The following is a 12,227-nucleotide window of genomic DNA, read 5'->3' as shown; positions in this document are numbered from 1 at the left end:
TGTAAAAACGGATGAGTCATCTGGTCAGGATGGAACTTCCTCTGTCCGCAGAGAAATTGAGGATGCTCATCCCTTCACCCTGTTCAACCAAACTTAGCTACAGATCAAAAGTGCCAAAGGAAGAAAGGGTCAGAAAATTGGGAAAGGAGAAATTTCATCCGTGTTTCTGTGATTCCTCAGTCTCAGCACAGTGGAAATAAAGGGGTCACGTAACATCTCTTAATCGGGACGAGAGTTTGCTTATTTGCCTTTTACCTCTTTTTTTCATTTCGTTTTGCTTTTATTTTTAAAGAACACTTTAGTGTTAGAACGAATATATTTATTTTTAAAGCATATTTGTAAGTCAGGTGCTTTAAAAATGTGTGAAAATCCTTACCACAGAAGCATCTTATTTTCTTCACCAACACTTAATTTTCATTATGACACAAATAAAACAGCCAATTAGGAAAATCATGAATTGTTTCTGCCCAAGCCCTCTGTTCTTGATGAAAGCTTTTAGCAAGCGAAAATATTTAGAATTCTTGAGTTTTGCATTTAACACCAGGAGATGTATTTTCTAAATCTAAACCGGGCAGAAGGATTCACTCAGAAATTGTTTGCTGGCCGAGGAGATCGTCCCAGGAAGCGTGGTTTTCACATAGGCAGCCTCCAACCTCACCCCAGCACTGGGATTCCACCTGCTAAAAGACTTGCTTTCTGTGTTTCATGGCTGTCACAAGCTCAACAGAGATTACAGAGTCTTCATTTTTCATTTCTCTGTCTCCTTCAGATTGGTGGCAGATTTTGACCTGGCCTGAATTGTTGAATTGTATATTTGTGTGTGTGTGTATGTATAATTATTTTTAATCTTCTGTATATTAATCCAGTTGGGTAAGCATGTTCATATGTCCTAGTATAGAAATGTCATTGCTTGGTTTCGGGGTCCATCATAACATGGTGTAAACACTGGCTTGCCCTTTTCAAATTCCATCTGAGTTGTGAAGCCTGCCTGACCTCTGCTGTTGGAAAGGGCGGTGGCCCGGTGCTAATAGCTCTTGAGCTATCTGCACTTTTCACTGGGACATTGGTGTTGCGTCAGCCCCAGGGGATCAGAGGGTGGGGCCCATGGATCAGATGGAGGGCATGTGACCAGGGTGTGACCTTGTCACCCTAGGGTTGGGCTGCTGGGCATTCCCTGGGGAAATATGAGCCGCCTTGCCCAATGGGGGAGGCTCCAGGAACCAGAGTGAAGCTCTGGTGTGTATTGAAGGGTCTTGCTGGTAACCCCTGGGGTGGGGGAGGGGAGCCGTCCCTGTGCACTTTTTAATGCCACTAGATGCCTGAACCATATGTTTCTCCTCCTCCCTCCGAAACCTAAATATGCCCCAAAGCTACTGAGCTATAATTAGGGAGCAGTAGTTGTTTTGGGACGTTGACAAAATTGACTTCAGTACGTTTCCCATAACAGATCTTCCCCCAAAGCTGCTTTTTCTTCCTTAAAGTGTAGTTTTAATTATTTTGTTATTAACTGGGGTATTATGTCAACCATTTAACCAAAGGCTAAGCCTGTGTTTTTCCCACCGATGCCTCCCCCCTGTAGAACGTTTCTTTTGTTCCATCTGGATTTTAATTGGTCCTTCAGGTATGGTTGACAAAACAAAACCCACATCCACCTGTTCAGAGGATTCTACCCAGCTTGTCATCTGTTGTTCACCTTTGTTTGGCTTCTGAAGATTCTGGAAGAAGTTCTTTTCAGGTAGCCTGAAGCCCTGTGGCTTTATTTGGGACGAGGTGAAGAATCAAGAGGGTTTTGTGGTCATTGGTGGGCCAGCGTTCTCAAGGCACTATGCAAACGCACTAACCCCGTGGTAACAAGTGCTTGGTGTTGCCTTAACCTGGATGGTGCCTCCCTGCTGGGTCATTCAGAAGTTGGTAAATGGCCCTGTTGCCACATCAGGAGAGCCTTGTAGGCTGTGGTAGAGGAGACCCAAGGAGTTATGTCATTCCTTTAGGGATCCCAGGCTTGGAAAGTTGGGAGACCTCGTGCACCAATGCTACTGGGGCTGCAGGAGCTTCTTCTACTTGCCTTGGGTCACGGGGCAACCTCTCAGACTTTAAATCTCCCCCTGACCCCCACTTGCAGGTTTAACAATGGAACGTATTCTGAAGACTCCTGGGGTTCACTCGGAGAACTTCGGCAATACTTGCTTAACTACAATAATATTAATTTATTATCATATCGTAAAACTTAGTTTCTCTATTGACATAGTGTTTAAGTAGATTTCCTTAAAAGAATTGAAGGCTCTCCTCACGTTTAACTGGTTTTAGGGGAATTTTCATTTTGAAAGACACCGTTGAAGACATCGTTTACTTTGTGTAAATTCCTTCGTCTGCCTAATCTTTACAAAGACTAGGAACCAGAATAAAGAAACTGAGGGGGTCTTAAAAACTTACCTGAGATGTTAAGCATGTAAATTAGTGACGACTGAGTTTCTGTGCACTGCAGTGCTTTGGTCCTGGCAGGCAGGGCTGCTAACGGTAGACCTAGACCATGATTGATGAGGGCTAACCTTTTGTTTTTCACGACCTCACTTTGGGTGTTTTGCATTTGTTTGTAAAATGAAGTCTTCCTTTTTGTTCTCCCTTTTCTTAACTCTCATGCTTCTTTTTGAAGCCCACAAGTGGACAAATCTTCCATACCTGTATCTTCTTTCTAGTAATCAAGAATCTCTAAGTAGCTTTCTTATGCAAGCATCTTTCCCCTTCTGAAGTAAGTTGAATTCCCTGACACCAAATCTTTCAGCCCTAGCTCACACCCCTCATTTCAAGCTAACAAAACTTTAGGTAGACCTTTCTGTGGTTTGCCCTGTGATTTTAGTATCTCTCTTTTGGGAGAGAAGGTAGTGTTTTTTTTCTTGTCAGGTTTGACAGCGGTACACCCTTCCTACTTGTGAAAAGACCTGAACTGCCTTTTGACCGTTCCTGAGTTCCCCCCGAGGTTTACCTCCAGCCTCAGCAGGAGGGATGCTCCTGTGTGACTGGCGCCCGCATCCAGGGGGGCCTCTCGCCGGAGGAGGGCACGAGTGGCGCTTAGAGGCCTGCCGTTGGGCACCAGATGTTCTCCTGCGTGTTCTCACCTGACCCTCACGGCCGCTTTGGAACGCAAAGCAACATCATCTGCATTGTACAAACATGGAGGTTCTAGAACTCTCTTGCCACCCACAAATACGGTGTGGAGGTTTACAGGTTCAGCCAAAGTGAGACCGTGTAATACATCCCCCTCTGCTTTTTCTTCCCTATGTGGACCTTTATCTATTTGTGCTTGAACATTGACCAGATAGTGTCAATGGATGACAGTAGTGATAACTTCAGTGGCAAAAAGTTCGTGATTTGTGAGTGGAGACTGGTGTAAAGTAAAGACAGAGGTGGGCTTCCGTTGGGGGGCCCCGCCGAGGGCTCCCAGGGCCAGTGCGGATAGCAGGGTGCCGGCATTCTCGGCGTGGACACCAGCCAGGGACGCTGCTCACAGCTCGGCTCTGAGGAGGGCCTGTCCCTGTCCTTAGGAAGAGGGTCATGTTAATTAAGTCCTGGTAAATAGCTCGCTCCTTCAGAGGACCAAGGAGGAAAATGTCACATACACTGACACATTCTTGCTTTCTTTTTAAGCAAGAATGTCATACATTCTTGCTTAAAAAGAAATATTGGACGGAGGGGGGGAGGGATCGATTGAGGGGAGGGGTTTGACACTACGTGAATTAGTCCGTGGTCACTGCTCTAAAGTCCAGACCAGACTCGCCCGGTGTCCTCACGACTCTGGATGCTGTCAGCATGTTCAGTCTGAGACAGGGGTGGGTGCCGCAGCTGGAGGGGACCCCGTGGAAGGGCCAGCCACAGAGAGACCCCACCCCACCCCCCAAAGCCACACAAGTCAGTCGCCTTTTTTTTTTTTTAAAGGACGCAGACAATTTGTGTAAGCTGATGCCTGATCTTTCCTTTGATTGCATAATCGAGATTCTACTTATCAATTTTTCAGGAAGCCATCTAATTATACAAATTAAAATTCAAAGGAAAGCAAAAAGAATGATTATGCCTCCTCACTCGGGGAATTGGAGGAGGAGGGTGTGAAGCCCGTCTTGCCTCGGATGATAATGCTGTCATTTCTCATCTCCAAGGCACTTCACAAATATTAACTAATTAATTCTCTCACCCTGGATGTGGCGGCTAACACAGGGTGTGTCTCCACACCAGAGCCAAGGAGGGGCCGTCCGCTGATCAGAGCCCGGGACCCGAGCAAATCAAATTTGCCAGCCAGCCTCTGAGGGTCTCTCTTGGACAGAAACCCTTGGATCAGAGGTCCTGCTCCTCTGCCTGTCTGTCTCAAGTTGACCAGTAAGAAATCACCTTCCCCCCTTTGCATGATTACCTTTCATACAGCCCAGCAAAAGTGAAACCAGAATTTTAGAAAGCTGCCTGCCCCGTCAACCCGGTGCCGCTCTGGCTTGCTTCAGGACGGCTTCATCTCCTCGCTTGTCCAATAGGGTCATTCCAGGTGTGGGGAACGTCCCAGGTTTGGAAAGGGTTTGGTGTCTCTTGGATGTCGCATTAATTATTTCTGTGAGTAGAAATTGTGCTTTTTCTTTTTCCCTAGCTCTTTTTTAAAAAATCACATAATTATTGCCATAAATCTTTTCAGCCTCATTGCTGAGAAATTAGTCTTTAACTTCCGGGAAGTCGCCTACCTTTTCATAGTCAGACCTGCATTCCGGCCTTTGAGAAAGTAACTCCCAGCGTTTTGCGTAACTGATGATCATACGTAATAATCCTCATTATTAACCCTGGAGCCTCACGCTTGTCTCCTAACCTCCTCCTCATTTGCTGGGTAACTGGGGACGTGTGTGTGTGTGTGTGTGTGTGTGTGTGTGTGTGTGTGTGTGTGTGTGTGTGTGTGTGTGTGTGTGTGTGTGTGTGTGTGTGTGTGTGTGTGTGTGTGTGTGTGTGTGTGTGTGTGTGTGTGTGCGCGCGCGCGCTAGTAGTTGTTGTTAGAATAACTGCAGTAATGAGTCAAAAGCTGTGGGACTTTGGGGGGTTACAGGTGATGATTTGTAGCCTCAACTGGTACATTGGCTGAGCAGGAAATGAAGGTCAGGGTCTCCCAAACACACAGCCCCGACTTTATCTGCGAATTGGGCTCCCCATTCCTCAGGCGGCGTGGCATGTGGATTTCCCTCTAGAGAGGCCCAAATACCCCAGCCCCAATGGGAGACCCTTCCTCCTCTGCCTGAGACGCCACGGGTGTGGGGCAGCCGATGCCAGCTGTGGCACTGGTCAAACCTTGGTTAGGTGGTGCATGCCTTCCTGCCCCGTTCTCAGGCGGTGGGGCAAGGGGCTTGTGTGGTGCTGAGCGGTGGCCAAAGGGCAGTTTTGAAAGGTTTTGTGAACCTCCTGGCAGAAGGCCTTGAGAGAGTAGTGGCAGCTGGGTGTCTGCATCTCGGTCCAGAGGCCCCTGGGATGTGTTCCTAGGTGGTGTGGGTTGATCTGTGACTCCGCCCCTCTGCGGTTCACAGAAGTACAGGACCAGCCCCACTGGCTATAGCTTGGTCTCTGGCATTCGAGTACAAAGTATTATGACTCAGGCTGGTCAGTAATTGGTGTTTACAGCCCCGAAGTCAAAAGCAAGAGATCCAGATGCTGCCATTTACCACTTTCAGGATCCAAAGACAGTTGTGCGTGTTCGTGTGCTTCCCTCAGAGGTGGGAGACTGTCCCATGGACTTGGAGCAAATCCAGCTCCAGCATTTGAGGAGGAGAGCAAGCGCCCGAGGGCAGGTCCCCTTGTAGCAAGCGGCAGCCACGCCCGAATGACCTGTCGTCCTTGCCCCCAGGGTGTCCAGCGAGTAAGGCTTCTTTTCTCCTTGTTTCAGGGCGCGTAGTGGCGTAATGCCCGCAGACTCCTGCGAGGGCCCCTAAGTTCTTAGAGGACCGCTTTGCCTTTTGAATCAGAGAGGTGCAAAGTTCGATAAAGAATGGCCCTTGTGGATAAGCACAAAGTCAAGCGACAGCGATTGGACAGAATTTGTGAAGGTAAGAGCCAGCGTGATTGGCGGTTTTTCACCAAAGTCGCGTAGACCCGCCCTGGAATCCTGCAGCTGGTCTCCTAGCCTGGCTGCGACCCACACCCCACCCCCAGCACCTCCCACCGTCCCACACGCTCTGCCCGTGTCCTTGGTGGTGTCCTTGGCGTGGTCAGTAGGCCTGACCTTCAAGTAGGCTGAGGCCCGCTTCCAGGGCAGGGGTGGGGCTAGGACAGAAGTTGGGGGAAGCAGGCCCTGAGGTCCATTTTGTCCCAAGATCATTTTGCACAAGAAAGACACTGCATATTAGGACCATCTTTTTTTTTTTTTTTTTAAACTTGCGGAAGTTTCTGGACTTTATCTGTTTTGAATTAAAAGATTTACCAGCACAAATTCTGAGATATTCCTCAGGAGCCCAGCATAGCCCCTCATGATCTGTTCACGTCCCTGGTATCTTTGAAAAATGTCTGGAAGTTTTTTATTCATGAAAGGAAAAATAAACAGGATTAAAATCTAGTGGAAACCCGGGGACAAAACTCTGAGATGTGGATTGAGCACCGTCCTCTCCTCGTTAGGGAGTGGTTAGAAATCCAGCGCCAGTGGACCTGGGCTTGGCGTGAAGTGCTCCTAGCCGGCTGGTGTCCGTGCTGTCGGCTGGGTTTGGCTTGGCGTGGTTACCCGTGACCTCACTGCAGGGTTTCTCTCAGGAGGGGAGCCGCTGGGCGGGGTGGGCTCAGCAGCCTGCCCCCGACCCCCGAATATGCTAGCACACCAGTTGGCCAGTTCACTCAGGCCCAGGAAAGCATCTCCCAGGAGCCGTCCATATGGAATTGTTTGTAGATGTGGCTCAGGCTAGCGGTGTGGAGGCATTAAAGGCGTGTTCTACTGTGTGACTGTCTGCCCTGCAACAGCTCCGACCTAAAAGAATTTAGGAGCACTGACTGTCCCTCCACATCCCTGGGATTCTGCTGCAGTGTAAGGGGTTTGGGATTCAAGGATTTTTTTTTTTTTTTTAAATATTAAAAAATTTTTCAAACCTACAGAAAGCCTGATAGAATAGTACAACGGACACTGGTATTCCCATCAGCTGTATTTACCAGTTGATAACGTTTGTTATCGCTTGCTTTCTCCTTATAGAGATACGTGTGTATGAATGGATGGAGGATGGATGGATGGACTTGCCCAGAACCATCTGAGAGAAATGTGTAGTGCAGCAGTTTATCCCTAAGTACCTATGGCATGTATTAGAGGCTCCTTTCCTGCATAAACACACCACCGTCATCACCCCCAGGAAACTGGGCCTCATTACAGCATATTATCTAACATAGACGGCACATGCATATCTCCCCCACACGTCTGTTTTAGCCGGTTTGTTTGCCTGTGTGCAGAAACCTATCAAGGGACATAGGTGGCATTTAGTTGTCATGTCTCTTTGGTCTCCTTAGTCTAAAATAATTCCCTGGTCCTTTTGACTTTCAGAAGCATTGACATCATTGAAGAGCCCAAGCCAGTAGGTTTGTACAATGTCCCACAATCTGGGTTCACCTGATTGTTTGGGGGTTTTTAAATTGTACTTCTGCCCTCCTGTGGAAAGGTGCTTCATTTTTGGTACTGAGTCCCCAGTCCAGAAAGCCCTAGTGGATCAACTTTCCAAGGTTAGTATCAGGAATGTCTATGGGGCCGATTCCACCCCCCAACCCCAACCCCAGTATTTATCTAGAGGTAGCACATCTGAGACAAGAATGGGATGGAAGCACCAGGGGCCTTTGCTCTCCTTGTCCAGGGTGGTCGGTGACAGCAACACCATTGGCGGTTCTTTCGCACCCTCTCTCCCAGGCCTGGTTCACCAGTCCCCAGCATATTTTTTATAACAAATTCCAGCATCTCCTTTATCCATGAACGGTGTTCCTGAGACAGTTGCAGTGGTTTATCTTTAATTTCTCAATAGCCACTATCAAGATACATGCATGACATAGAGTTACTCAAGTGTAATTTACAATCCATGATCCCGAACAGTCACTTGGTGTCCCATGAAGTTTAACAGCTGCTCCAAGATGCTTCATTGGTGCTCCTTGTATTTATAAGCTGGTTTAGTGCCGTTAATGGTCAGGACAGGTGGTCAGGACATCCGTTTCCCAGGTGCTACCAGCGAGGTACAGAGCAGTCGGTGATTTGCACCCAGGCAGTCTGCTAGTCTGTATTTGGGCTTTTGCCCTTGAATCGGCACGTGGATTCCGTTATTTCTTCCTCCTGAAAGCCTCACGCACCTCCGTCCCTGGCTTTGGATGCCCAGCAGTCTCTGTTCTGTAAACCTGAACTAACTGTTCTTGAATGTTCTCCTTGGAAGTCCAGCAGGCTCAGCAAACAGTTCTCTCCTTCCCGCCGCCCACACCCCAGGGACTTCCTGTATGTCTCTCTCTCTCTCTCTCTCTCTCTCTCTCTCTCTCTCTCTCTCTCTCTCTCTCTCTCTCTCTCCCCTGCCCCCCCCACCCCGCTCTCTCTCTGTTTTTGTTTTATGATTAAAGCCATGAAGCTGCCCTGCTCCGCTCCAGGCTTGTAGGAGATTTTTCTTCATGCTCTTGGGTCTGTGGGAACACATATTCCTTCAAATTCTTCCCTCCCGCCTGCTGCCAACCCCAGTGCAAATCCCTGGCTTTGGGTCCCAAGCCAGACAAGGCTTCTGATGCCCTCCAGGGTCTACCCCCCCAACCCCCACCCCTCGAATGAACCTTTTTTCTCCAGCTGAGCCAGTCTGGTGGGATCTGAGCATCACCCCTGTGCCGGTCCTGCTTCCAGAATCCCTACCTGCCTCCCAAGGCCCAGTCCCTTCCTCCCTGGAACCTTCCACAGCAGCGCTTGGGGTCTCTTCCTTCTGAACCGCAGTCCCCTTGTGACCCGGTCCATCAATCTTCATGTGCCCAGAATCTATCTGCACCTTTGCGCCTCTAAGGGGATGTTTCTGCTCGAGATTAAGCAAAGTATAGAGGATAGCTTCGCTTCTCGCCACCCAAAGTCTTCGGGACTCCATCCAACTCCGTTAGAATAATGGTCTTTCAAGCTGACTTAAAAGCCAGATTTTTTTCTTAAAGCAATCCTTCTGTTTTGATATTTGTAATTTGTTCTCTGATCTTTCCTGATGCCTAATATCAAATAATCCTAGAGTGCTGTTGTGTGAAGGTTTTGTGGAGCAGAGTCTGCGGATAGACTGGTCAGACCAAATTGCAGTCTCTTCTTTTTGTTGTATAATGTAGGTCTTGTTTTTCCCCTGTGTTTAGTTTGCTGGCATAATTGAAATATTGCATTTATGAAATGCACCAGACAGAGAGTTTTAATACGTAACTGCATCATGGCAGAGCTGGTTTGATTTGCCCCAAGTATTTGTTGGCCAGAGAAGAGGGCTTGCTATCCCTCATCACTGCGAAAGTAACCCAGAAAAGCATTTTCTGGAGCCTAGGTTTGTAGAACTGTAATATACCACAATGGGCTTGCTGATGACTTTTTGTTACAACACCTTATTGTGTGTTATGGTACAATAAATCCCTAAACACCGTTCTTTCCTGTTGCTTTTGAAAATGTAATTTGGAAAAAAAGTAGATATTTCATCTTTATTTTGCTTGAATGTCTTATATGTGTGGAAAAATGGTCCTGAGGATTATATCAGCTGAGCTGTAGTCAGTCCCCTTCATCACATAATTCAGGAGAGGACTTCTTTCCTCTGCAGGAAAAAAAGAAATGGTATGAACCTCCTTTTAAATAAACAGTCGAATTCAACATTCCTTACCTTGGGATGTTCTTATGAGAACAGAGAATAAAAGGCGGTGAGGAAGATGGGTGGGTTGGTTGGATGGATGTGGGAGAAATAGAGGCCAACCTCTATTGTCTATTAAATTGTCTAATAAACCGGTGTCTGTTAAACACGTAGTTATAAATCCTGGGAATCTTTGTCCCCAAGAGGATGAGAAAAGTCAGAAAATGCTGCAGGGATGAGGTGGAAGAAAACTTTTTTCCCAGTGTCACTGTGCTCTTCTTAGTGGGATGAGCTCGCCATTGTGAAAGTACATCTCAGTGGACCGTTCCCCCAAGAAAGTTCATTCATGGTCCCAGAATATTCAAGAAGCAAAGATGTTGTCTAAGAGCTTCTAGGTCGTCGAGGTGGTGGAAGTGGTGAGGGTGTCCAGGCCAGCTGTGTGCTCCCTGCAGGGAGGACTGGGGTGAGGGGCGGATCTCATTGCCTGGCTCACACCCATCAGAGCCCACAGGGCAGGACTGACCTGTATTTCCCCACGGGAAGAGCATAATCTGTAGACTCAGGCCAGGATCATTTTGTCTTTTATTTGTGTGCTTTTTGTTTCACCCGTCTTAAAAGAAAATGCATTATAGAATCACTACTTGTTTTGTTTTTTAAAGCACTCGGAGCACCTTACCACGAAACGGCGTCGAGACCATCTATAGGCAGTCCACAATTATTTCTAATAAATGTCTTTAAATAGCCCCAAAATGTAGATCTTAAAAATGGGATTCATGATGTTGCTATACATTATAATTATATGTTTGGATGAGGCAATTATGTACATTTCCAGTAATTACGTGATTAGTGATAATTACATTAGCTATGTAAATATACAATAGTCAACCAGACATGACTTAAAGCTCTGTAGTATAAACGAATATAATGAAGGTACGTCGTGCTCAGGGGACAGAAGGTACGTGCTAAAGGATCAGAAAAGGTGGGGGACGGTCACGTTGAAACTTCGTAGACATTGTGAGGGAGAAATATCAGGCCCTGGTTTTAAGATAAATCTGGAGAGCGGCCCCTCCCCTGGGGTTCCCGCTGTCACCTAAGGACTGGGCCCATCGAGCACCCACACCCGGCCCTCAGCTTTCTGCAGATGAGAGTCAGGTTCCAGGTTGTATTATTTCTCCATTGTTCCTCATCTGTGAAATGCAGATTTAAGCTACTCTTTGCACTTGTTGATTTGCCGAGGGGCTCTCACCTCGGTTGGTGGATTTTTTTAAACTCCCCACATTTTTAAAAGCAGCCTGTTAAGGCAGCTCTGTTTCCACTTTGGGGTTTGGGGTGTGGCGACTTTAGTCCATGGCCGGGTGTGGGTGTTTGTCAGTGTCTGGGTTTTGTTTTGCAGCTGTTGCTCTGGCTCTCGCGCCCACCGGGGAGGGTCACGCTCTCCCCCAGGTGGGCGACACCTGTCTCTGTGCCCCTGGGGATCACGCCTCCCGAGTGTGAGCTGCCTGCCTCGTCTGCTTTGCTCAGGGTGCGTTTCATTTTGGTCATTTGCAACTTGGAGGAAAGAGGTCTGCTCCAGGCCTAACGAACGCCGCACAGGGTTCCAGCACCTCCAGGCCAAGCCTCCTTTGTCAGAGCAGGTCTGAGGATAGCAAAGTGACCTGGCTTTGCAGAGCTGGAGGCCCGCAAATGGTGCCCCACATGAATTCAGAGGCTGTCCCACACAGCTCAACCTAACCACAAGTGTTTGGGGTGACCGTGATGCCAGAACTCCAAGATGCGCTTTGCTGCCAGCTTCCCGCCCCCTGATCCCTTTTCCAGAACCTTACAAATGACAGGCGTGGAGTGAGCCTCCTGTCCTGACTGACTTACACTCAGCTCACCAAACCATTATTTGATGAGCGTCCTGAACATTGATGATCTCCCTTGCTCTAGAGCTCAGGCATGCCCTCCGTCTCCAGAGAGGCCTCGGGTGGCCCTTTTGAAATGCGGGCTCCCCTTCCAGGTCCGGGGAATGACCTCCTGGGTACCAGTATGGGGCTGTGCAGTAGCTGGGGGAGCATGTTCTGGACATCGCTGTGCACCTGCTCGCCGCCGTCTCCACACTTTCTGTCCTTCTTGCGTGGACATCAGAGGGGCTGGAACACCCATCAGCTTGTTTCTCAAGTCCTGGGAAACGAGGGTCCTCCCTTCCTGTTTGCACTCTGGAATGGGTGAAACAGACAGCGTGGACGATCAGTCCTTTCTTGTCCTCAGAAGGTCTTTAAAGCCTGTCTTCTTACTGTACAATCAGGGCCCCGGGTGAGAAACAGCGCTGCGGGCCGGGACAGTGTGGGTCCCTGCCAGGCAGTGTCGGACGTTGGGGGCTGTTGTCTTCCTCTGCTGTCTCTGCTCAGTGCCCACTGTGCCCAAGTCCTTGCAGGTGAGGGGCTGTGC

The 12,227-nt window shown here is 48.3% G+C and overlaps 1 protein-coding gene across 4 annotated transcripts in view; it reads left to right on the top strand.

Annotated features, from left to right (window-relative positions):
• Positions 1-12,227, top strand: part of CTBP2 (C-terminal binding protein 2) — a 164,084-nt gene that overhangs the window by 105,113 nt on the left and 46,744 nt on the right. For all 4 annotated transcript variants that reach the window (XM_060126789.1, XM_060126792.1, XM_060126791.1 and 1 more), the window contains one exon: positions 5,900-6,059. In XM_060126789.1, the coding sequence (XP_059982772.1) occupies positions 6,002-6,059 (58 nt within the window). In that variant the 5' untranslated portion in view covers positions 5,900-6,001. The remainder of the gene's footprint in view (positions 1-5,899; positions 6,060-12,227) is intronic.

The sequence above is a fragment of the Lagenorhynchus albirostris genome, chromosome 16, assembly GCF_949774975.1.
Source record: "Lagenorhynchus albirostris chromosome 16, mLagAlb1.1, whole genome shotgun sequence".
Taxonomy (NCBI): Eukaryota; Metazoa; Chordata; class Mammalia; order Artiodactyla; family Delphinidae; genus Lagenorhynchus; species Lagenorhynchus albirostris.
This window is presented reverse-complemented; position numbering and strand designations above follow the sequence as displayed.